Here is a 27,006-nt window from a genome sequence, read left to right on the forward strand (position 1 = left end):
TGCCCAGAAAGGGGAAATTTTCCACTTCATCTAAAATTATTAGCATCTTCTGTGTCCCGTGAATGCACATATGAAGGGAAAATGTGCATTAAAATGAACGTATTAGTGAAAATAACATACAGAATGCATTATATTAGGAGAAATTGCTTGCAAAAATGTGTAGATTAGTCAAAGCTGCATTCAAAAATGTGTTTATTAAGAGCACTTTGCACTAAAATGCTGAAGAATTTTCATGAGGTTGTGGTTTTTTAATTGCTGGAGAAATTAGGAGAACTGAATTTAAGACTGGAAAAATGAGAAACCGAGAAAACTGAAATTGTCAGATCTTTCTATCTCTAGTTAGAGCAGAAGAAATTCCAGGTGGATTATGCTCTGTCTTTCAGTGCAATCCTACTCTTGTTTATTTGGAAGGAAGTCCCACTGTGTCCAGCGAGGCTTACTATCTGGGAAGTGTGTTTAGGTTCGCAGTCTTAATGACCTGGCTAAATACATGTATATGAACTAATAGAAGACATAAATATAACAAGGTGTTGTCGTCGTTTTAATTTCCAAATAAAATTTGCAAAAATATTCCACTTCACATCTAGTTAGTGCAACATCCAATGAGTGCAACATCCAATGCATACATCATGACCATGAAAGCAAACAGTCTTTGGCACTTTGGCACTTCATCAGTACAAAGCATCATTGACATCATCTGGCTGATGAGAAAACTTGATCTCGAAAGTACAATCAAATTAAAAAACAGAAGAGTGGTAACAAACTCCTCCCTATACATCACACAGAAAGAGAAGTTATCCATACATGAAGACCGTCAAATGCTTAGCAACAAATAGACAACAATATCACAGCTTTATTTTAAAGCATCAAATGCAGAGTGGTAAGACACTGAACTTTTTTTTTCTGGGGATGAGGGGAGAATACAGTTGCAGAGCCTATCTATAAAATCATGAAAATTCAGGATTTTGTGTTCAATACAATGACAATTGTAGGAGGTCAGAGGTTGTGAGTAGTAATTAGTACAATAAACACCCCTGAATGTAACCCTTACCTCAATATATGGCATCCATCGCTGGTGCCCTCCCGCTGTTTTGGATCACAACTCCTATGAGCCCCAGCTGGGGTAGGCTGCATTCCATTTACTGGCCAAAATTAAGTCCAGCATATAAATTATCTCCACCCCTGGGATTACAGTGCCCTTTTTAATGCAAGAAAGAGTCCTCCTCTGTCTTTCTTTTCTAGAGAAAAGCGAATCCACAGAGTTATTTCAGAGGCCATGTTCCTTCTAGATAACAGAACTCCAGAAATGGTCTGTAAGTGTTGCCCTGGGACATATCAAGGTTTTTATTAGATAACATTATGTAACTTCCTTTCTCTTGCCTCACGTTAACAGAAGAAAATTTAAGCAAGGCTTTTTAATCATTTAATTTCAATAGGTATTCTGATGAAATGAACATTAGGGATTTTAACCTAGGAGCCTGATGTGAAGCTCTTCTATAAAACATGCATCAATTAGATATATATCTACATTTTTTTTAAAAAAAATACCCTGATTCACAGGACTACAAGATGGAGCCTGAAACCGCTGCAACTTCTATCACTGTGACTTAGGACCCTTTGTAGTACATTTGTGGTAGAGAACTGTAGTCACATATTGTCAGGAGCTGCTAGGAATTGTGGATAGCTGCCCTATGTGGTAAGAAACTGAACTGCAGTGACAGCTTCTCGGTGATGTACCCTGAGGTCCTAGATTGATTCCACCCACATCTGTGCCCTCAGGCCTAGGGCTGGCTCCATTTACCCAAGCTAGTTATTGGATCTAGGGCTGGCCCCCGGCCTGCCGGGGCCCTTGGGCATCAGCTTTCCCCGAGCCCTGGTGTGTGCGTGTGTGTGCGTGCCCCTCATGCCCCCCACCTATCTGTCACCTGTCTTTTAGCATTGCTGTTAACCAAGATGGCGGCCACAGTTTCCCTAAGGGGATGAAGCCTCCGCCGCCATCTTGGTTGATAGCACGCGTGCGTCCTATGCACGCATCTCTTCCATCAACCAAGATGGCGGCAGGGGCTTCACCACCTTAGGGAAACCTTGGCCGCCATCTTCATTAAGGGCAATGCTAAAAGACAGGAGACAGGTAGGTGAGGCGAGGGAATGGCGGGCAGGTGGAAGCTCCTGCTCTGCGATCCGCGGCTGCTGCCATGCATCACGGAAGGTGAGTGAAGGTCCTGTAACTCCAGGGGCCCTCGGGCCAGTGTCGCACCTGGCCGCCCTTTAGAACCAGCCCTGATTGGATCCTCCTGGGCAAAAAAGTATATAAGACAACATCTTTTTTCCAATTAACCTTTGCTTGATCAACAAGGTCTTCCTGAGCTCTAGCATGTCCCTGTGTCCTTTGGTTGTTCTTCGGTCCTGACTTCTGACTCACTCCTTGATCCTACTTTCTGGTTTGGACTTACTCTTCAGTCCTATTGGCTTGTCCCACAGTGCTTGGTTCCTGGCTCACCTCAGAGTTCTGCCCCTGGCCCAGCCCTAACATATATACCCATTTTAAAAAGCCATTTTTTGCTTTAACCTGACTCTGACGTGGCAAGTGAGGATAAAGGATAAAATAGACATGGCTGCCCCATCATGGCTTGTTTGCCCTCAATACCAGAAATGCTTGGGCAGGTATCCAAACTCTTTCTCCGTGTTTAAAGAAATCCTTATGACAAAATATAAGAGATTCAGAACACAGACTTTTGGATACAACAGTAAACAAGGTGGTAAACACTGCTTCAAACCACAAGCGGAAGATATAACCATGTTTGCAGATCAGAAAAATGGTGCAGTCATATAGTACCAAAATACTAAAACAGACAGCTTTCTACCATCTTGGATAGCATTAACAAAGCAATAAATACCCTTACACATGAAACGTACAGCTATCATCCTGAGAATATTCTGGGTTTTGTACATTTTGTCTTTATATAAGAAAAGGCAGATTACAAGAATCTACAATCACACATGTCACTAGATTAAAAATAAAAAGAGTGCCATCCTCAAGTGCAAAATACTTCTGAATTAGAGTAGCACAATTTAATGCTCACAAGTTGACATTTGATCAAATCCAACATCAAACTGCAGTGGTGCATACAAATTCTCTTCTTAGCAATCATTACTTTGAACCTGAAACAAGAAAATATGCCTCTGTTATTCACTTGCAAGGAAACTACCACACACACAACAGAAGCTACAACTGGCATATCTGCCTATGGGTTAAAAAGGGTGAAGGGGTTAAAAAAAGTCTAGATGAATAAATCAGCTCACACCATTTCCCTGATGAAAGAACAATTAACCAAGTCATTTCAATTTTGTCTCAATTTTAAATCCAATATTGCTTCTCTGGCATTTGGTCATTAATCAAAGATAATTTTATTTCATCCATTTTGGCCAATTTTAATGTAAATGGCTTACTTTGTTTTTTTTAATAAAGTGGGGAAATACCCTGTTTTGCCTTATAGGGCTGCTGTGCACTTTACATGGCAGGCTCAGTAATTGCAAGAACTTCTGCTCTCCGCTGGCATTTTCTGCATTCAACATGTAAAATATTATGACGGGGTTGCAGGCAAACAACATCTGGAGGGCCACAGGTTTCCTACCTCTGTATTTGGTGCACTCAGGTGTTTCAAAGAACCCTGCTTGGAGAGGGACTATTGGATACATGTACACAGGTTAAAAAAAGCTGTAGGTATTTATTTTAGTTATGACACCATTTATATCCCAACTTTCTAGTGTAAATAGAATCCTTTGTGGACTAGAGTCATAGGAACATAGGAAATTGCCTTATACTGAGTCAAACCATTTGTCCATCTAGTTCAATATTGTCTACCCTGACTGGCAGTGGCTCTCCAGGGTTTCAGGCAGGAGTCTCTCCCAGCCCTACCTGGAGATGCCAGAGATTGAACTTGGGACCTTCTGCATGCAGGGCAGATGCTCTACCACTGAGCTACAACCCTTCCCCTACAGGATGAAGGGTGGTCTATAAATACAAATAAATAAAGTCAGGGTGGTTTAAGACATATAAAAAACTACAATTTCATAAAACAGGATGAAGCAATTACATAAGAGACAGAGTCTGCAGTTAAAAAATCATAAAAGCATTGTCTACTCAGGGTTAGGGACACTGTGGCCCTCCAGATGTTCTTGGACTACAACTCCCATCAGACCTGACCTTTGACAATAATATGTGGGACTGATGGGAACTGGAGACCAACAAGATCTGGAGGGCCACGGATTCCCCACCTCTGGTCTGCCTCATAAACAAAAGCCTGCTAGAATAAGAAGGTATTTAACAACTGGTAAAAAACAGTGGGATATGGGGCCAACCACACTTCTTGGGGTAAAGGGTTGAACATCTGGGTGTAGCCATGGAGAAGGCCTTGTCTCTTGTGTCACTAAGCCATACTTCCACCTTTGTGAATTGTGCCCAGAAGCAAATAGTTCATCAATGAAGTGTGTCTGCCACAATTCACATGCTTTCTGGCCACAGCAGGAAAGAGGTGCCAAGGTGGATGGGCCTTTGGTTTGATCAAGTAGTCCCCCCCCTTTCATCTTAATTTCTGTTTTAAGAACCTTCCACAAGTAGGTTCTAGTCCACATGACAAAATACAAATCAGTATTATGCTTAAGGATATGCCCAGGAAAATTTCCCTGTGTAACACTCCTGTCTGTAACATTGTTTACCTACAGCCACTATCATTGAAAAATACAATGGGGAATCTGTGTCCATCCAGATTTTTATTTTTATTTTTATTTTGCTTGACTACAATTCCCATAATCCCTGACCATTGGCCATGCTGGCTGGGGCTGATGGGAGCTGTAGTCCAGCAACATCTAGAGGGACACAGGTTTCCCTTCCCCTGATGTAAAGCATGGAGCTCTCTTTGTGGAATGAAATGCAGGACATTCCCATAAAGAAACATACCTTGGGCTAGTCACTTAGACATTTGCCAAACTGCAGCTTGAGGATGCCTCTTCCATGGAGCTGAAGAATCTGATTATACTCTTTGGGCATTGCATGGAAGCCAGGCTTAGGCAGTTGGTTGTCATAATAGTGGTGGCTGATTGGCATCCCCGCTATGCTTTTCGAGAAAGGCCAGAAGCCATACAGCTTCACATTCTCACACAGTTCCATAGCAGCGCTGGTGATCATAAAGCCTGAAGACAACCGGTAGGCTTTGACGCCTTTAGTCCTCCAGAACTGGGCAAGGTTTCTGAGATATCTCGGATAGAAAAATAGGGCCTTTTGCTTTGCACTGAACTCTCTCAGAGTTTGGTGCACTTTGAAAGAAGCGGCAGTATTGCTCCGGAAGGAAAAGGCTGGTAGCAAAAGGAAAGCTTCACCATAGCTTGCAATGTTTTCCAGGAAGATTTTCTTTTCATTCAGTTTGTTATACCTGAAAAGGTGCAAAGGCTTATGAAAATTCTGCATCAGTATAGATAGTCTTGGAGCTTGGAAAAGTTACTTTTCTGAACTACAACTCCCATCAGCCCAGTCAAGTGGCCATGCTGGCTGAGGCTGATGGGAGTTGTAGTTCAAAAAAGTAACTTTTCCAAGCTCTGGGGGTGTGGTCAAGTGGCATGTGTTGTTGTTCTTGTTAAACCACCCACTGTTCGAATATATTGTGGAGGTGTACAGGTTTTTTTGTTTTACAAAACTCAGGGGTTAACAGAATAAAAACACACTGAATCCCACCTGTAAAACCAACAGGAACGATATCCAATATCCTGTTCAGTCCTGTGAGGCTCTGCTGAGACAATAGCTCATACAGTTCAGCACGAGGGCCAGCTTCGATGAACAATAAGCTGCTCGCTCATTAAAAAGATTGATCACACTGGTGGTCTACTTATGTGAGCAGAGCAACATGGGAGCACCCTGTCCCACCAGACCATTGTGAGCAAGTAGATTGCTTGTGGGAATAGGTTTGTTTTGTTTTTGTGTATGGGAAGCTGGCTTTGATTATCTTAGACCCGGAGCCTTTGCCTTCTGCTGGCAAGCAACTCCAGCCCCACCAGTTACCATTGAAGCAAACAGATGGCATAGATTTAAAATACAAATGAATGAAAAGTCAAGTCAATGTATTTGGGAGGCATAATTCAGGAAAGTCCTACTGATGCAGGAAGACATTTTCACAAGAGCAGAACTGACCCACAACTGGACGTATATGGAACAGCGATGACTTCATTTTGCAAGTACAGGCACACACACACACACAAACCTGTCATAAGCCAAAGTTCAGGCAAATTTTGTTCTGTAAGGAGCCAGTTACTCCATTTGTTTTTTGCCATATGCAGAGCTTGGAAAAGTTACTTTTTTGAACTACAACTCCCATCAGCCCCAGCTAGCATGGCCACTGGATTGGGCTGATGGGAGTTGTAGTTCAAAAAAGTAACTTTTCCAAGCCCTGGCCATATGATTAGTCAATGCAGTTCATATGGTGAAACTAGAAGTTGCACTGCGTTATGAGTGGCCTTGTTTGCATGCACTGCTGAGCCAAACGGTATAGCATGAACAAGCAAGTGTGAGTGTACAGTATGAAAATCATGCCTGCTTCACTCCTCCCCCACTCCTGCTGCTGTAGTGGGAGCTAAGCCATGGTTTGGCTTAGTATTATGGATGAATCTAGGCTCATGGTTTGTCTCCCCTAAACAAACAATGAGCAAACTTGGTTACAGCTCCTGGTTTGTTTGGAGGGGAACAAACCACAATCCTGGATTCATAAGCCAAATCATGGCAGGAGGAGGGGGAAGGGGGAAGCGGGCACGATTTACTTACTGTGCAGCAGCTCACTTGGATGTTCACATAAAGCCATAGTTTGACTTAGTATTACATGTGAAAACAGGCCAGGACCATGAACTACTTGGAGAATCTTTTGATCAAGTAGTTTATAAATGTTCTCAAGTAAATAACTAAATAAACTTGGTGAACATGAGCAAAGCCTTCAGTAGCACTGAAAGACATCAAATGCTGGAAATGGAACCCTACTGCCATTTAGATCTGGGGCTGCTGACCTGCAGCCCTTGGAATAATTTCAAAAGTCCTCTGCAAGTGATCAGTTCAGAACTCTGTTCCACCCTGGCAGGACAGAGAGGCACACATGAGGGGGTGTCAGAAAGTGAGAGGAGAGAAAGTGGGAGAAAAAGAGAGAGGAGGCTCTGACGAGAGATTCGCGAATACGGCAGTTTTGGTTTCTCAGTTTTCCAATCTTAAGTTCAGTTCTCCACATTATTAAAAAGTGCTCATGAAAATTCATCAGCATTTCAGTGTAAATTTGTTATTAATATACACATTTTTGTATGCAATTTACCTAAAATACACATTTGCAAAGCAATTTTCCATAACATAATGCATTTTCATATGTTATTTTAACTAATATTTGCATTTATGTGCACACTTTACCCTTGCATATTATATCACTTGGCTGGAGAACTGCACTGCAAAATTCAGGGAAGTGTGAATTTCAAAGGGTGTCTGTGTTTCGGTTTGTGCTTTCTGTTCTGGAAAGTGTTAATTTGGTACATTGGCCTTTAAATGCAAACCGAATCTAATTTCTCCCCAATCCCTAGTTCTGACCCCACCCATTGCCAGCATGTGCACCCCTCCCAAATAGATTATCCCTGAGGGGATGCAGTCCAGTTGCTAGATGGTGGCTATCATAATACAGTACTGTCCTCAGCTCATAGCTAAGAACATGTGGGAGCAAGAGGCCACTGAATTCCACTCACCAAAGCTTCAGCTCTTTCCGAAAGAATGACAAGTTTAAAGGTTTTCAGTGTGCATGAGCCTGCCCTTTAGGAGGGAGCCCAGGACCACTAATGAAGCAATTGGAATTCAGTGGCCTTGGTGGTGGCATGCCAATGAGTTTCTCAAATGGAGAATCAAGCAATTAAACATGAGTTCCAAACAACACTGCAGTCATACTCACTTCTGTGCTATAATGCTTGGGTTGACGGTCACAAGGTTTGTCTTATTGCCAACATCTTCGCTGACACTTTCCATGGTGGGAGGAAGGTTACACCTGAAGTTTTACAAGAGCCATTTAGGAACAACTACAAATATTATGTTCTCATAAACACCCAGATGTCTCTCAGACAATAAAATATAAGGGTGGTATTCAACTAAGTCCTGCTCAAAGCAGACCTATTGAAATTAATGGGCCTAAGTTAGTCATATCCATTTACTTCAATGGGTTTACTCTGAGTAGCACTAGCGGTTAATACCACCTGATGTCTCTTTAGTCTGGTCTCTAAGGCTACAGTTCTAACCACACTTAACTAGGAAGTAAGCCCTGTTGACTGCTCCAGGACTTGCAACATGCATGTAACTATCTTACACACATACTGTAACTATCTTACACACATCAGTTATAGGAGAGAGATGGGACAGTAGGGTCTCTTCATCCCCTCTGCTGAAAGAGCAGCTACTTCTTTCTGTTGCCCAAATGCTCTCTACTGTAGAGCTGTAATGGTACAGGAAACTCATCTTTCTCCACATCTATATATGTATCAGGTGTTGGAAGTGCAATAGCAGGGAGCATTCAGTTTGTAACAAGGGTTAATTCTGTTGGTGTTAAAAGTCAACCAGTGAAGAGGGTTAAAGGTAGAGGTGTTGCTTAGCAACCAGACAAAGTGACCTGATCTTCAGTGAGGTATCATGTACTCTGATCAGCTGTGTCAAACTAACCATGACACTAAATTCATCATTAGCAACCAGGTTGTTTTTAAAATATATATATTTTGGGGATTTTTTTGTCAGAACTACAGGAAGTGGGGAAGTGAGTTTGAATTCTTTCCTCCCCTGCCACAATCCCAATGAAAATCACCTACCCACCCACTCACTCCCGCCCACCCACATTAGCCTGCTATTAGCCTCAGCCCTAAGAGCCCCAAGAACACAGGAATGCCATATGGGAATTGACGCTATAAACCACATGTTTGAAAGTGACCAGAACATTTCTCCTTAAGTAGAAATCATGCACTTTTGATGAAACGTGCTCAGGAATGATGGAAATGGGCAAGAAAAAAGGCTTTAAATCCTACCCCCTATACCACTTTGGCCTGTTTTCATAGGGCAAGAAAGAGCCTGCCAGTAACTGACTGCATATGTCCTTGTCCTTGCACATGCTATTGCATGTGTCACACTTTAGAATTTCTCACCTAAATACAAAGTCAGATTTATCAATTTCTGCTCCACAGCTAGAATTCTTGAGGATCCCCCCATTTCCAACCACTGCACAGTGCTTAAAGGGATAATCCAGGGGCTGCAACTGAAAAGAAAAGCAATGACGGTGATTTATTCTTGCACAGCAGAATTTAAGCAAGATAATTTTCTAACAATTTGTGATTAGATTGCATTCTTTTTTATGTCTTTGACGGTTTATTTAAAAGATATCTCTAGTAAGTGCATAAAAACAAAAGGTGGCTGTGAAAACACTCCAACATCCACAGTTGGGCAATAGCTTTATTCATATTGAAATATAGCAAGTGTGGCAAGCTTTGGAGCTCTACAAAACTCTTCATCAGGTGAGATGTTGCACAAAGCAGCAGATGGGGCGGCAAGGAAAAATTAACAACTACAAAAATTAGGCTGTCGTTGTAGCCATGAGGCCAACTTGTAGACTAGTTTCCAAAATGGAGATTGCAAGCTGAGTAAGTCCTTCCCAGGTGCTACAGAAATCAGGTGACATACCTAGGATTCTGGGATAAACAATGAGTGCTTCCCATTTTGAGAAACTAAAGTCTGATTTATAAACTAGATCTGTCCCAAATTGGAAATGCCTACTCCAGAGACCTGTGTGTTTTCTTCAAGGTTTGGGAAGTTCTGACATGCTCACTTCCCACATAGGGTGGGTGACATTGGAATCTGTGACTGCAGGAATATATCTTGGAAGAAAGCATTGCACCTAACTTGCTGGGACACAACAGCTGGTTAAAGTTTTGTTTTAAAATAGTTTTGCTGATTTCAGCATGGGGAAAAGTGGGATTTGATGTTATGGCCCCAAGAGATCATGGGTTCTGCATCAGTGCATTAGGAAAGCATCACTGATTTTATTAACCTGCTACAGATGTTATTTTTTTGAAAATCAGTCTGAAAATGATGATGGAGCTTAGGGATGGGATCTGTTAGCTGGTGCTGCTTCGAAAGCATCCCATCAACCTAACAGGCAGTATCAATTTGAGTTTGTCTTTGTCCACCATCCGTTGCTTTTACAGGTCCAATTCCCTCCCCCCAAAAAAATTAAAATTGATTTTAAAAGGAAATATCAATATTTTGAAAGGAAATATTGATAAATGAAAGGAAATATCAGTATTTTGAAGGAAATATCGATTTGATATTGATATTGATTTGAAAGGAAATACTGATCTGTTGAAAGGACAGCAGCTATGCCACCTCCTCCCTGACTGAGGCTAGCCAGTTTTTATGTTAGCAAGCAGAGACTGGCTGTTTCCTTTTGGAAAGGAAGGATGAAAGCAGCTTTCAGTGCCCCCCATCCATCCATTCAGTGGTCCATCCATCCAATCACAATGCTCCTCTCTTGTTCTCCCCTTCCGCCTCTTTGCCTGGCCATCTCTCCATCTTTCTGCCACCCACCTACTCTGCTTTTCCCTCCCCTTCCTCCATTGCTGGCCCCAGCTGGCCCGTATGCTGTGTGGGGTGCGTGCTGCCTCCACCACCTGCGATGCAGCCACTCGCTGCTGCCAACTGCTCACTGTGCCCTCTCCCTGCCAAATGCAGCTCTCACACATGGCTGGCCCATATGCTGCATGGGGTATGTGCTGCCTCTGACGCCTAAGATGCAGCCACTTGCTGCTGCCAACTTCTTGCTGTGCCCTCTCCCTGCAAAATGCAGCTCATACACACTCGCATACACACGCACACCCATGACACCAGGAGGGAGGGAATTAACAAGCAAAGAGCACTTCAGACAGTTCTCCCTCCCTTTTCCTAGTCAATTTCAGTTAGCAAGCAAAGCAGGCTGGTCAGTTTAACTTATATTCAGTGTGGCAAAAATCCAGTGTTGGCAAAAGCAGTGGAAATTTGCAGGTTTCAGGATGGGTCCACAAAGATAGCAGACCTGTGAATTACCAGGGAGTCCGATGCCAAAGCCAATTTCATTGAAAGCCTTGCCCATCTCTAATGGAGCTGTCACAGCTTGGGGCTTTGGACCAGCTCTTCCCAGATAAGCCTACCTGAAGACAGGAACACTGGAAGCTGCCTTATACAGAGTCAGACCATTGGTCTATCTAGGTTAGTATTGTCTACTGACTGGGAGCAGGTCTCCAGGGATTCAGGGGTCTGCCCCCTGGAGATGCTGGGACTGAACCTGGGCCTTTCTGCATGCAAAGCAGGTGCTCTACCACTGAGGTATGGGCTTTACCTGGGCCCTGAGATCATCAGCTGAAGCCCTTCTTCAAGTACCCTCCAATATGAGATGCAGAGGGGGGCTGCAAGAGAGAAGATCTTTTCTGTGGAGTGCCCTTTCCAGAGAGGCTCACCTTCCTTAATGTCTTCTGGCACCAGGCAAAGAAACCTTTTATAGTCACAGGTCTTTTAAAGTAATTGGGCTGTATCCAATTAAGTTCTACTCAGAAGAGACCTATTGAAATTAATGGACCTAAGTTAGTCACATCTATTAATTTAAATGGGTCTCCTTTGAGTAGAACTAACTTTGGATACAACAACCCATTGACCTTCATATTTTAATTTCTGTTTTTAACTTGGGTGTTAGGATGGTGGCTTCTAGCTCTTTGAGGATCATTTTGTGGCTGTCTATATCATATGATATTTGCTGAAACTGTATTAATTTCTGCCTGTTATGCCTGATTTGTTTTATGTGATTTTTGTGCTGCTATTCACTGGTGCTTTATTGGAAATGTGATTTTAATTTCTTTTAATCTGTTCATTGTCAAGAGAACTCTGGTTATCTGACAACATTAAAATGAGATAAGTAAATAGAAATATGTTTAATAAAACAAAAGAAAGTACTGAGGAACCCTCATCACACACAGGGCTTATCCAGATGACCTATTTCTTGAACATTCATCCTGATTTGCTTGCACAGTGCTTACATGGAGGTCAGATTAAATCTAGTATTTATTGAGCATTTGTTCTGATTTGTTTGTGGAGAGGTTATATGACAACTAACATTCATCCTGATTTGCTTGCAGGGTGTTTATATGTCTTCCTGTTCATCATTCATTGATCCCTTCTCAGTGGATTTCCCCATCACTTTCCTAACCACAAAAGTATGTTGCTGTTTTTAAAGTGGTTTTGTTGCACTAGGGTAACAAAGGCTGTATATACACAATACATTTAAAGTGCATTTAAAGTATATCTCTCTCACATACACCCAAAATCCTGGGCAATGTAGTTTACCCCTCACAGAGCTACAATTCCCAGCACCCTTTACAGTTCCCAGGATTCTTTGAAGGGGGGGAGTGCTTTTAAATGTGCTTTAAATGTATGATGCGTACACAGCCAAAGTGCTTAATCCACTTTAATTGCACAAAACAAATATTCCCAATGTGCGCTTGAGTCCCTTCTGCAAAATACTGGCAGTCAGGAGGTGCTCACAGAATACCGAAGAACTGAAGGCATTACCCCTGTATATGTGTGTGTGTGTATTTTAAAATGACTTCTCTATGGCTATAAAAATGTCAAAGGAGCTCTTGTTACCTGTGGCAGCATCCTGAATATTTCCTCTGTGATGTGGATGTTTTTTTTATTGTCCACTTCGTAACTCATGTTGCTTCCTAGTGGGGTATTGTTTTGAGAAGCTATAAAGTTGTGAACAGCATCACAGCAGGAGGCAAGCTCTGACCTGCAGAATACAAATAAATAAGGAAGATCAGCATAATGAATGTTGTAGGAGTGGCAAAGAAACATAAAACAAAACCAGCTTTCTTATTAAGGTCCCCTGGCAATAGCCAGTACATCAGACGGTAATAGAAGAGCGAAAGGAAAGGATGCTCGGCCATCACATGAAAAGCTGGACTCCTCCCTCCATCACCTGTCACCTGGCACCAGCCATTCTATCAGGCTTTAATAGAGGGGGAAAGAGAAGGGATGCAGGCCCAACTCCATCACTGCAGCTAAGATGCTGGCAACCTTTGGCCCCTTCTTTCTTTAAATGTTTCCACCCTAGATGGTCCTTAGAAGAACTTGCAACTAAGAACTTTCCTTTCCTTTCCTTATTCCTCCAGCCTTTCAACCCACTTTCCTTTTGTGCTGTGTCTTTTTAGACTCTTCAGTCCGAGGCCCGAGGCCCAAGACTTTCTTTCTTCTTTTCAATTATCTGTAAGTCACTCTGGGAGCATTTTTTCCCTTTTGCTAAAGAGTAGGGTACATTTTTAAGAAATAAATCTCTACTCAAAAGTAAACCCCATTAAATTCACTGATGTTTATTCCCAGGTAACAGCACATAGGATTAGAACTGGGAAATGTAGTCAGAGCAGATTGCATAACATGTTGTCTAGGCAGCCTAGATCCACTATGATCCTGACTAATACACAATCCATCATGCAATTGTGGAGTGGTGGAGGCAGGATGTCAATAAAGAATGCAGTAGAGATGAGGCAGCAAAGCTGGAATTGGATAGAAAATGTGTCCAGCTACAAAGATAATCTTTCTGTTGGATAGCAAAAAATATTAAATTCATTCACATTTTGGGCTGCACCTGAAGAACATAGCACAAAGTAGCCAATATTAAGGCATGGTAGAAAAATATGAAATTGAAGTTGATAGTTTGGATACACCCCTAAATGGAACTCCTGATTTCCAACCTTTTAAAATATGTTCTAGAGTATACACATATAGGTAAGAGAGAACTGAAGGGCTGTACGGCACAAGCTAATGCTTTCAAGATCTGAACATCAAACAAAATGCCTTCGTGATGGATAACATGCATTAGCAAAGATACTTCCGCCTTATTACTCCCAGAATAAAAGGAAATGCTTCAATAGAATGAGAAATGGTCTAGCATAAAATAAAAGATTTCAGAACTAATAAGAAAACAATAGTTTCTAATTAATGTTATGGTTTAGCTAATGTGGTAGAATGTAGCCGGGCAGTGCTATATTAATGCAAAGCATCAGCATGAGATGGGGGAACAACAGAACAGTACTTTAAAAAAAAATTTTTCCTCAAGAGATCAATAAGCTCATGTTACAATAGAACTTGATGATGATCTTCAGAATCTGCAGTATAGTCATTATTTTTTGTGTGATCATATAAAATGAGCGGAGGTCCCCTTGGTTCAACTCCCTAGACCAGCCTTTCCCAACCAGTGTGCCTCCAGATGTTGTTGGACCACAACTCCCATCTTTCCTGACCATTGGCAATGCTGGCTGAGGCTGATGGGAGTTGTGGTCCAACAACATCTGGAGGCACACTGGTTGAAAAAGGCTGCCCTAGACCTTGTCTATCCTATACCTTGACATGGTTAGTGATTATTTATTTATAAAACTTCATGGCACAAATGAGTGCTTTTCTAATCGTTAAAATGCTCAAAGCGATGTAAAATAAAAGAGCAGAACAAAACAAACATTCCTATTTAAAACAAACGCACACAACTAAAAAAACCAGTGACAGTAAGATTTTTATTAAAATAGACTCAGGCTAACAATAGCACCCTTATTGAACAGAAAGGTTTTTCATCTGCTGGCAAACTCACAGGCTGTGCAAGGCAGGCTGCATTATACCATTTCTGATGTTTACAGCAAAATAGCATTATCTAATGAGTTAAACACTTCTGTGTATCCTAGTGCTACTCCCCTGGCTCTGGCAGTGAGCACCCCCTTTTTGTAGACTGAGATTGAGCATGTCTGTCTGTCTCTTTGCCTGGTAGCCAGACCCGGCTCTGGATGCCGCAGCACAAGCTGTACATTGCACCACAGCTACTGGTGTGCAATTTTATTCTTAGCAAGGCAGAGCTGCCTGATTCAGCCCTGCTATGGAGTGGTGCATTTAGACCCTGGACTTCATGGTCTTACTGGACGATTAAGACAATTTGCACAGCCATGTGTATTACTTCAGTTGTGAAGCACCTAGGGATTGGCATCGATTTCCATTCCGACCCATGTTGGTCGCATGCAGCGCTGTTTCTGTTCTGCTGCAGTTTGGCTTCCAACAAAAACTGCATGTGGTATTCAAGGCTAGTCCTACTCAGAGTAGACACACTGAAGTTAATAGACATGACAAACAGGTTCATTTATTTCCGTGGGTCTAATCTGAGTAGAGCTTAGGGCCTGTCCATATGACTGTATAACATGCAGTGTTATAGCTTTGTGTCCTCATTAATTCACCGTCGTCCATTTGATGTTGCAAGCTAGTATGGTTTTTACGTTCACAAATCTGCATTAGAAATAGCACTGAAAACCCGATATGCTTTCCTAACCAATAATCAATCCCATTAATGTCCATGTGGAAAAACAACAACATTTCTGCGCTCTTCAGAAAAAGCATGTGAAAAGTAAATAACCACTATGGGCCAATCACTGAAAAGGGGTGGACTTAGGGAAGTGGCCAGTGCTAAAGCAATTTAGAAAAAAAAGCCCTCATGTATGGATGCTTGATAATCGGGTTTTCACAATAATCTGACCACAAACAGGACATGTATGGATCTTGAGGCCACCAACCGAACATGGAGAATGTGGATTTTGCGGTTAGGTATGGATAGGCCCACCGTTGAATACAACCCTGTGTTCTTAGTCTCACTCTCTGTGGTGGCAGAATTTTACATAATTAATTATGTTATTTCACACCATTCATTTCAACGCAAAGGAAATACAATGCAAATGGAAAAACAAATGTATTTAATTACATATAATTTGCAGACTGAAAACAACAGCAGCAGCTAATAGCAATGATATTTGCTGGATTGATTTCCATTCTAGACCTGGGACAAATGAGTAAACATTGACCATTTCTGCTCCTGTTTCTGTCAGAATCGTCTGACATTCCTAGAAGCGCCCAATACACATTTCTCTTTTCCTCCCTAGCACCACCATTCCATGCTTTACAACCACTTTCTCATTCCTGGTATGTTAGAGCAAAAAACCCCCAACCATCCCAACTTCTAAAAAGAGCAATTTTGCTTCCCCCCCCAAAAAAAAACTCACTTAAATCATAGCACCATCATGACTGCAGCTGGCTTCTGCTTATCCTGATGCTTAAATGCATTTACTTAGGAATAACAAGCATTTTTCTGAAGGCATAATATATTTCTGAAGTAAAAAGAATAAAAGGAGCATCTGTAACCATGTACATCCCCAGCTGGCTGACTTTTTTAAAAACACTAAGAAGAACAAGAAGATGTTGTGGTGACCAGTATCAGCCCCAGTGGGCCCTGGCATGTCCGCGCCAGCCCAGGTGGTGGTGTGGGGCCTGTTTGCCAGGCCCTCCATCATCTGTTGTTTCCTGGGGGTCCTCTGGGCTGTGGGCCCCAGACTTCAGTGCCAATATCCAGCCTCAGGTGCCTCACTGCTGCTAGGCTTGAGCACACGATGACACAGTTGACAGTGCTCAGTTTACAGCATGGACTGTATTCTGAAGTAAAGTTTAAAAAGCAGGTAACAAAAAGGAAGAACACATGTAACAGGTTCCCCACTTATTCAGGGAGGACAGGAAAGTCAGTGATTAGAGCAAAAAAACACCACCAAAGCTCCTTGTGGCACCTTAAAGATTGAGAAATTCATTATGACATAAAGCTTATGGTGGCTTATGGTGGTTTATGCCATAATGAATTTAAAGTGTCAGAAGACGCTTTGCTGTTTTTGCTGCAAGAGGCTAACACCCTCTGGAAATCATTTCACGAACTATAGTCCTCCATTTATGATGTGTAAGTGTGGGATTATTACAGTAAAACAGTCTAAGGGGAAGCTTTCTCAGTAGCAGCTATAAAAATAGGAACCATAATTTTTTTTAAAAAATACATGGTACTCCTTTGTTGTACTTGCTCAGCAAGTTTGGCCATAATCATGGTCTCTCAAATTTTATCAATCCCCTGCTGTTTAGAAGCTTGCTTCGGAGACTTCCAATTACATGCTATACACGGCTTTGCTGCTGTAACACAATTGATTAAGAAAGGCTTTAGGCAGGAATCCAGGATCATTATATTCAAAATGATGGAATCATGGCATTAGGAGTTACTTGCAGTCTAATATACATCTTACTTATAATATTTTTCTAAGGCTGTCATCACAATGTAGTTTGTAGCGCCATCTGCCTGTAGTGGGAGTAGAGGGACAGAAGGCTTGGTGACCCGTGGGGGGGAGGAGGCTTGGGCAGATCTATGGGGAGGGGGAGTTTGGCAAGACTTGGGGGCAATAAGGGGTTGGAGGGGTAGGTGGGATTGGCGTTCCTTTGCACCGCCATCATCAGGGGAAGATGCAGGAGGGGGATTCTACAAGTCTTTTGGTGAGCTCTAAAGGGAGGAGTGGTGGTTTGGGTGAGGAGGTTAGGAGACAGGTGGACGAGCTAGCAAAGCAAAGTGAGCAGGTGGCAGCCCCTAGTGTGTGCCTGTGTCTTTCTTATAATATTTTACTGTCATCATGCTGTAATTTACAGCGCCATCTGCCAGAAGATGGTTCTTTGAACTACAGCAGGACGAAAGCCTTCCAAATGCTACCAGGCCATCGCAACAATGCTGGAGGTGGTGGTAGCTGTCCCAGCTGAGCTGCGAAGGAACAGTCATAACAGTCCGGGGCAGCTCCTCAGCAACCGTCCTGCTCTACTGCCACTGCCACTGCCATCCACTTCACAGATGATACTCTTTCAGCCTCAGTGGCAGAGGGCAAGGTGGGGGGCAGTGGGAGAGCAGAACAATTGCTGAGGAGCTGCCCCAGCCTGACCTCAGTATTCCAGTGTGCTTGCCTTGCCTGGCCACCTCCCTCCCATGCTTTCCTCTTACAGAAGAAGGTCTAAGGGGGGGAGGAAGCTTGGCAACCTGTAGGGAGGGGAGAAAGGCTTGGTGACCTGTAGAAGGAGTGGAGGGGAGAAAGGAGACTTGGCAACCTGTTGAGAAGGTGGGGGAAAGGAGGCTTGGAGATCTGAGGGAGAGGAGACTTGGCCAGGTCTAAGGGGAGGGGGAGATTCGCAAAACTTGAGGATAGTAGGGGGTTGGGGGGATAGGTGGGGTTGGTGTTCCTTTGTACCTTTGGTATCAGGAGGAGAAGCAAGGGGAGGATAGTAGGCTTTTGGCAGGCTCTAAGGGGAGGGGTGGTGGTTTTGGCGAGGAGGTTAGGAGACGGTGGGTGAGGTAGCGAAGCAAACTGATTAGGGGTGTCAACCTCTAGTGTGTGTGTGTGCATGCAGATACACATACACTAGCAGCAACCAGCCACTCTGGTCCCTTCCAGACAGCATGTTTATTGAACATTCATACTGATTTGTTTGCAGGGAGATTAAATGGTGCTGGCTATTTAATGGGCATTCATTCTGATTAGTTGTCTGGAAGGTCAGATGACATTGCATCAAAGAAAGTTTTATCCCACACTTTCCAGTGCATTTTCCCATCATGAGCCTTAACACAAAAAGTCAGATCTTTTGGGGAGACGGGTTTATTGTGTAAGACCTCCAAACGGACATATCTGCACAACCCGAGTTTGCTGATGTGTGATTAAATCCTACCCAAAAATAGTGATGGTCTGGAAGTGCCTCACATTCCAGAACTCCTACCCTACTGGATATTCCCACCAAAGGTGAGAGTATGAACCAATCTGTCTGCATTCCTTCCAGCAATTCTGCCTACAGTATAGATATATTTACAGTATAGATATACAGTATAGCTCCATTATCTTGTCGCCAGGATACTTGTGCTCCAGCTTTTCTGTTATTGGGGTGAGGGTGGGGAGGCCAGCAGCCTGAAGGGGGATTTTTTAGAAGAAAACAGTTAAAGGGGGAAAGTGTTAAGAAGCCCCTCCCCACCCCCGGGCCTACAGGGTTGCTTTCTGTAAAAAGGAGTTATGTGAGCTAATTTGCAATTGGAGGAGTTTGAAATAAGAACTCCTGAAGTCCAAAAGCCTCATCCTTTAAAGAACAGCCATCGCTCACTCATAGAGTACTCACTTTGCATGCAAAAGAGACCCCTGGTATTTCCAGGTAGGACTGAGAAAGGCCCTTCTCTGATACCCTGGAGAGCTGCAGCTACCAGTCAGTATAAACAATACTGAGTTAGATGCACCATAAATCTGACTTGGTATAAGGCAGTTTCCTGTGTATCTGCATATCAAATGCCAGTTGAAGCCAGTCAGTTTTAAAATAGTGAGATCAACCTGCACATGGGGTTGGCCTTTCCATTTGTTGAAACCCAGGTCTGTTTCAATCACATATAAAATTGAGGTAAGTCTGATTTGTAGAGCAAAGGATGATAGGTGAGGGTTGATGATGTTTTCAAACCCCTCTCCCTTCAAGGTGCTTTCCCCTTCCCCCCAGGTAGGGATGGTCAAACCTGTCAATTCTGGTTTCTTTCCGTTTTTTATTTTTCCAGTCTTAAGTTCAGTTCTCCACATTACTACTACAGTTCACAAGTTGTTTTTTTTAAAAGTCCTCATGAAAATTCATCAGCATTGCAGTGTGACATTCTCTTAATGTACACATATTTATTTATTATTAAATGTATATCCTACCTTTCCTCCAAGGAGCTCAAGGTGATGCAAAACATGGTTCTTCCTCTCTCCATTTTATCCTCACAACAATCCTGTGAGGTAAGTTAGGCTGAGACACAGTGATTGGCCCAAGGTCACCCAGTTAGCTTCATGGCCAAGCAGGGATATGGACACGAGCCCTTGCCAAAGACACAGTTAACCCTAGGGCTAGTGAAGAGACTGAGCTGTGTGAACCAGGAAATCTCTGACTACTCATCTTAGTCAGCTGAACTCACTAAGTAGCCTTGGCAAAGGACTGCCACCTCTAGTGCCCTGGTTTTTCCCAAATATACACATTTTTGCAAGCAATTTTCCCCAGATATTACATGTTTGTATGTTATCTTCATGAATATATTCATTTTTATGCAAACTTTTACCCTATTATGTGCATTTTTGTGCACATTACTTGGCCAGAGAAATTCCATTGTAAAATTCAGAGAAGTGTGAATTGTGAAGGTTGGCTGTGCTTTGGTTCACACATTGTTTTGGGAAATGTGAATTAGGTACATTCATCTGAATCAAATTTCTCCTCCATCCCTGCTGCCATTTCCAAAACTGGAGCTCCTTTAAGGAGACAAGCATCTGGGGAGACAGGTAAGCCACAAATAGATGGAGTACTGTGGATAATCTCCTCAACTCCCATTGCTCTAAAAATCCCCCCTTCCCCATTTTTCATACGATTGGACTAATGTGGGCTGAAGTAAATGGGTCTCCTTTCCCCATGTGTGGCCTGAGCCTAAGAACCTACAAGTATTATTATCAAATAATAATATGGACAGAATCTGTGGGGAGAACGACACACTCTGCATATCTTTCCAAAGAAAAGGCAGACAGCTGTTTGCCCTAAGGAACAGCTGCTTTGGGAGGGGCTGGTTTTGAGTGGAGAAGGAGTAAAAGACAAGGGTACACAACCCTTTTCTGTCCTTCAGCTTCTGCATGCCAAACTGCCTCCCCCCAAAACTAATCCCCACCCACCCCTACCTGGTATTCTAACCATGTGTATACAAAGGAAAACATCATTCTGGAACTGTTGGGGGAAGTGAGAAGAAGTGATTGGGGGGTGATTGTGAGTGGAGAAATGGTCAGCAGGGGAGGAGATAAGCCTCCCCAGGCTGCTTCTCTGCTTAAAATCACCCACACCTGAAGCTACTTGCCCTGAACAGCTATTGTTTCATGTTCATGCATATAACATATTGCTGTGCCCTAAATCTTTCCCTCATTTGTTTCAACAGTTGCTTTAGCCATAATGGCACTGTTCTTAGGGCAGCCACACACACCAAAATGTAGGATAATTAGTATGGCATGTGGTTCACTGAGCAGCCGAAGAGAATTGATTTGTGACCGTGCTCTGTGATTGACATTTTCCCTATTTCAAACTTTTAGTTTTAAACGACGTGTCAGTGAACATTTGCTGGTGATGGATGTCAAGCACCCTCTGCGTGCTTACCCCTTCAAGCTGCTCATTAATTAAATATTGGTCTTCTTGAATGTTTGATATGGTGCCAAATAATAGACAGGAATGTACGATGGCAAAGACTTGAAAAACGCAAATCGCTGCCATGGTGATAATAGCAGCATAAGCTCTTTGCTCCCTGTTAATATTTATGAGGAACAGTAAATAGCTTTGATTTAATCTACTTTCAAGTTTTATCTTTAGGTCAATATTGATGAATTTCTTACAGACTTGTATTTTCTTGGCTGTCCTTGTTAGCCCTTTTAGATGTAGTATAAATCCATCTGCTCAACCCCCTGTGTCCATGCTAGTTTTTCTGCTATGCATGGGAGGGCAGATCCCTGACTGATGGGTATAGCTGCATTGATAACTTCTAGTTAAATGCAACGACATGTTGCCAGAAAACATTCCAAGGGCTGCTCGGTAGTGGTTTTATCTGTGCCTGGCATTAGCGGTCAACATGCAAAGCACAAGGTTAAGACAATAAGAACATAAGAAGAGCCTGCCAGATCAGGCCAGTGGCCCATCTACTCCTGCATCCTGTTCTTACAGTGGCCAACCAGATGCCTATGGGAAATCCACAAGCACAAGAGCACTCGCCCCTCCTGCCATTTTCAGCAACTGGTTCAGAAGTATACTCCCTCTGACCATAGAGGCAGAGTACAGCCATCATGGCCAGGGCCGGTTTTAAAGGGTGGCCAGGTTGGGCACTGGCCCGAGGGCCCCGGAGCTACAGGAGCCCCTGAGGGGCCCTCCGCTCCCCTTCTGTGATCTGCGCACCCCCACACGGCCCCCCTACCTGTCTACAGTAGTCTTTACCATTGCCCTTAATTAAGATGGTGGCTGCAGTTTCCCTAAGGTTTCTTAGGGAAACTGCGGCCACCATCTTAATTAAGGGCAATGGTAAAGTATACTGTAGAGAGGTAGGGGGTCCGTGTGGGGGTGCGGGTGTGCATACACGTGTGCGCACGTGCGCACGTGCACACACACACACACCGGGGGCCCAGGGCAAGCTGATGCCCAAAGGCCCCCACATGCCTGGAGCCGGCCCTGATCATGGCTAACAGCCACCGATAGCGTTATCCTCCATGAATGTGTCTAATCCTCTGTTAAAGCCTTCCAAGCTGGTGGACATCACTGCCTCTTGTGTGAGCAAATTCCATTGCACTGTGTGCAGAAGTACTTTCTTCTGTCTGTCCTGAATCTTCCAACATTCAGCTTCACTGGATGTCCACTTTCCTCAATCCACCTTCTCCATGCCGTGCATAATTTTATACATTTCTATCATGTCACCTCTGACCGACCCTTTCTCTAAACTAAAAAGCCCCCAATGCTGCAACCTTTCCTCATAGGGGAGTCCCTCCATCCCCTTGATCGTTTTGGCTGCCTTTTTCTGAACCCTTTCCAGCTCTATATCTTTTTTGAAGTGAGGTGACCAGAACTCTACACATTTTTTCAAATGCAGTCACACCACAGAGTTGCACAACAGCATTATGATACTGGCAGTTTAATTTTCAGTTCCTTTCCTAATGATCCATAGCATGGAATTTGCCTTTTCCCCCCACAGCTGCCACCCACTGCGTCAACATCTTCATGGAGCTATCCACTATGACCCCAAGTCAGTTGCGCTGCCCTCCACCTTGTGTGTCCATATCATATTTATTTATTATTTATTTATTTGTTACATTTATACCCCACCTTTCTTTCACCAGGGAACCCAAGACAGCATACATGTGTTTCCCAAGAGGTCTCCCATCCAGGCACTGACCAGACCCAGACCTGCTTAGCTTCAGCAAGGTGGTGGCCTCATGTGCCTTCAGACCATAGCCTGGTCTCATATGCTGAGCAGAACTACTGAGTGGCATAAATGGTCAAGAGCTGACTGGAGTACAGTTTGCTTGTTTTCATTTCAGCATCTATTCATTTCTTTACTTTCTCCCTTTTTCAACTGTCGGCTGGTTCAGATAATACTGGAGGGACTGGCCTGGCCTGTTGCATGGAGCCAGTATGCCATGCCAGCCTCTGCTGTCCCTGGCCTAGGGGTGGCCCATCTGCATATGGGCTATGCCGTGGATGGGGAACCTCAGCCATGGTATCCAAATGTGGCCCTGCAGGCCTCCCTATTTGGCCCTTGGGACTTCCCTCAGGCCATATCCCCTCTCCTGAATCACACTTCACTAGCTCTGCACTCTCCTCGAGTGCTTTTGCCTGGCTGGGATATGTTGTTTGACAGTGGCAATGCCTCTTGTTTGCCTTGATGGAGAGAGAAGTGTGCATGTGAAGAAATATCTGACTTTTGAATCGCTGTAATATAGGCTACAGTCCAAAAGGTAAGAATCAGTCACCCTGCCCACTTTTGCATCTGGTCCTATCCATGCGGCCCCCATAAAGTTGACTATGAGATAATGTGGCCTCTGGGCTGAAAAATGTTCCCTACTCTTTGTCAATACAGTAGGGGCCCGCTTACCAGCACTCCGTTTCCCGGCGTTCCGCTAATGCGGCGGCTTTCATTCCCCATTTTAAAGCTGATTTTGCCGCTTTTGCAGCATTTTGGCGTCATTTTGGCGTCATTTTCGTGCCACGTGCCCCATTATAGTCAATGGGGTTCTGCTTTATGGCGGGGGTCCGGAACGGAACCTGCCGTATAAGCGGGGCCCGCCTGTACCCATAAAATCTTAGACTTGTTGGCCAAAATCTCATTGCCAAATGCAACTGAGGCATCTACTGTACAATTCTGGTCCATGCATGCCAGATTTTATGCATATAATCATATATCCTTGGATGAATAGTCAGGAGGCAAAATCTGGGAGGGCACTTTAGTGCCACACAATGGCCCTTTCAAGTATTGTCTCCATGGCTCTGTATCTTTGTCCAGGGAAGCCAGAAGAAATCAGAAGGCTCTCAGTGATGTCATAAGGTGTACCTGGCCGGCTGGAAAGCAACTTACAGCACAGTCTTATGCACAATCCTATGCAGAAGTAGAAATGGAAGGATCTGTCAGTTTTCTTTCTCTCAGTTTTTCATTTTCCAGTTTTAAATTCTGTCCTCAACATTTCTGCAGCAATTTGTGATTTTTTAAAAAACAGAATTGTCATAAAATTATAAGAATTGTAATTGGGATTTCTCCAAATAAACATATTTTTGTATAGAGTTTTGACTTTGTTGTTGTTATGTGCCTCCAAGTCAACTGTGACTTATGGCGACCCTATGAATCAGCGACCTCCAATAGCATCTGTCATGAACCACCCTGTCCAGATCTTGTAAGTTCAGGTCTGTGGCTCCCTTTATGGAGTCAATCCATCTCTTGTTTGGCCTTCCTCTTTTTCTACTCCCTTCTGTTTTTCCCAGAATTATTGTCTTTTCTAGTGACTCATGTCTTCTCATTATGTGTCCAAAGTATGATAACCTCAGTTTCATCATTTTAGCTTCTAGTGACAGTTCTGGTTTAATTTGTTCTAACACCCAATTATTTGTCTTCTTCGCAGTCCATGGTATTCACAAAGCTCTCCTCCATTTTGCAAGCAACTTCCCCTAATATAATCCACTTTTGTATGTTATTTTCCCTCATATACCCATTTTTATGCACACTTTCCCCTAATATATGCATTTTTGTAAAACTGGTCGGTTGGAGAACTGCGTTGCAAAATGCAGTTAAGTGCAAATTTTGAAGGATGGCTGTGTTTTGGTTCACATATTGTCTCAGAAAGTGTGGATTTGATAGATTCATATTTAAATGAAAACAATTGATTTTCTCCCCCATCCCTACTCAGAAGTGATACCCACTGCATTCAATAGGGCTTACTCCCAGGTAAGTATGCATAGGGTACATAGGATTGCAGCTGAAGTGTCTTGATGAGCCTCTCCTCAGTAGCAGTTCCCTCTTCAAGAAATTTACAGAGCTGAAACAGACTCCCTTGAAGCTACCCCAGATGGTTGTTTAGTCTGTTTCTATAACTAGGTCAGCTGTGTGCATGGGGGCAGACAAACGTCAATGTGCAATATGCATGTTCTCATAGGTACTGAAAAATTCAGGCAACATAGTAAAATCTAACAGGAAAAGCCTGTTTTCTCAGATGTATTAAAAGATCAGAACTCTTGCCAGTCTCTGAAGTGTTGTCAAAGCAAGATCTCTGTGAAATTTTAATATCCTGTTTCTGGAAAGTGCAAAAGCACTTGCTAAATAAACATTTCTCCCTCAGAACTACGAGCACCTCCGTGGTTATGTATGCAAAAATGAAAACTCATCTTGCCTCATTCTGTTAGAAAAAAATAGACCAAAAACAAAAGCCTTGGATTTGGAAAAGCCTACATTTCTAGCATGCAATTCTACCTAATTTTCTTACCAAGTTTCAGCTGTAGAATCTATAGTGTGAGTTTACTTTTAAAAACAGATTTTTGTTTTTGTTTTTTAAAATCTATCTATTGTTTTTGGAAAACAGCAAATCGGTAACCTTCAACAAAGGTAACGTTACTGCTGCATGCACGGATGGGGGAGAAATTAGTTTAGTATCCAGTTCACACTTTCCAAAACAAAATGAGAACCAAAACACAGCCATCCTTTTCAAATTCACAATTTGCCAAATTTTGCAATGTTCTCCAGCCAAGTAATTTTTACAACAATGCATATATTGGGTAAAAGCATGCATAAAATGGAGTATATTAGTTAAAATAACATACAAAAAACTTTTATATTAACTCAGATGATCCCTGTTATGAAAGTCATGGGCCCTAGCATAGAGCCTTGTTATTCTATTTGATAACCCAGCCCTGATCAAAACAGCCTTGATCTCTACTGATCACATCCACACCATGCATTTAAAGCGCTATTATACCACTTTAATAGCCATGGCTTCTCCCAAAGAATCATGGGAACTGTACTTTGATAAGGCTGCTGAGAGCTGTTAGGAGACCCTTCACAGAGCTACAGTTCCCTGAGACTCTTAGCAAACAACAGTTCCCAGGATTCTTTGGGGGAAGCCAAGACTGCTTTAAATAAGAGTGCTTTAAATGTAAGTACAGGGCTAAGTAAATACAGATATTCTTGACTGTTTTACAACCTTTCCAGGGACTACATGAATTGAGCTCATGAACCACCACTAGAGGGTATAGCCTAGGCTAAACTATCCAGCTTGGCACTGGACAAATGATACATACTTTAATAGAAACATGTTATTAGGAAAGGTACTGTACATATACAGTATCTCATATATTGCTGCAGTGACTGATAAATCAGCTGTGTAAAAACTGATCCTATTGAAACAGCTTGGGTTTATTCTGCTATGCATTTCTTCACAAATAGTGAAGGCATTTATCTGTCTATTTAATGTATGTCACACCCATCCATCCAAAGGATCCCAGGGCAGCAAGGTAGGTAAAGCAGTATGTCTGTTCATTCCTTTAGCTTTCACACCACTACAAATTGCCCTAATATAGCATTCTATTCCCAAAGTAATAAGAAACAGACAACATAATGCTTTGTCCTAGAGATGTGAAACAAAAAAATTGCTTGATTATTTCAGTATATCACATTTTCGTAGACAGCTCTCCTGCAAACAGTTTTGTAGAATTAAGGGAACAACTTGCCTGAATCTGGCATACTCTTGTGGCCTCTTCTTCCATGTACAATTCTGTAGTTTCCCAACTATCTGCAGATAATAGTCTTCAGAATATCTGGAAAAAAATAAAATCGAGGCATATGTGTGCATCAAAAACATACATGTTTGCCCTTTGATGCATGATGCGACGCACCTACACCACACCATACATTTGAAGCATTATTATACCACTTTAACAATCCGAAAAAAAATCTGGGAACTATAGTTTGTTAAGGGTACTAAGAATTGTTAGGCAACCCCTCACAGATCTTCAATGCC

General features: G+C 42.8%; 1 protein-coding gene across 1 annotated transcript in view; it reads right to left on the bottom strand.

Annotated features, from left to right (window-relative positions):
* Positions 1 to 528: 528 nt before the first annotated feature.
* ST8SIA6 (ST8 alpha-N-acetyl-neuraminide alpha-2,8-sialyltransferase 6) overlaps positions 529 to 27,006 on the bottom strand; it is a 62,245-nt gene continuing 35,767 nt past the window's right edge. Inside the window, exons 4-9 of the mRNA XM_061587145.1 lie at positions 26,717 to 26,803; positions 12,713 to 12,857; positions 9,193 to 9,302; positions 7,962 to 8,054; positions 4,961 to 5,432; positions 529 to 3,162 (exon numbers count right to left, since the gene is read on the bottom strand). Coding sequence (XP_061443129.1) covers positions 4,967 to 5,432; positions 7,962 to 8,054; positions 9,193 to 9,302; positions 12,713 to 12,857; positions 26,717 to 26,803 — 901 coding nt within the window. The 3' untranslated portion in view covers positions 529 to 3,162; positions 4,961 to 4,966. The remainder of the gene's footprint in view (positions 3,163 to 4,960; positions 5,433 to 7,961; positions 8,055 to 9,192; positions 9,303 to 12,712; positions 12,858 to 26,716; positions 26,804 to 27,006) is intronic.

Source organism: Rhineura floridana, chromosome 10, assembly GCF_030035675.1.
Source record: "Rhineura floridana isolate rRhiFlo1 chromosome 10, rRhiFlo1.hap2, whole genome shotgun sequence".
Taxonomy (NCBI): Eukaryota; Metazoa; Chordata; class Lepidosauria; order Squamata; family Rhineuridae; genus Rhineura; species Rhineura floridana.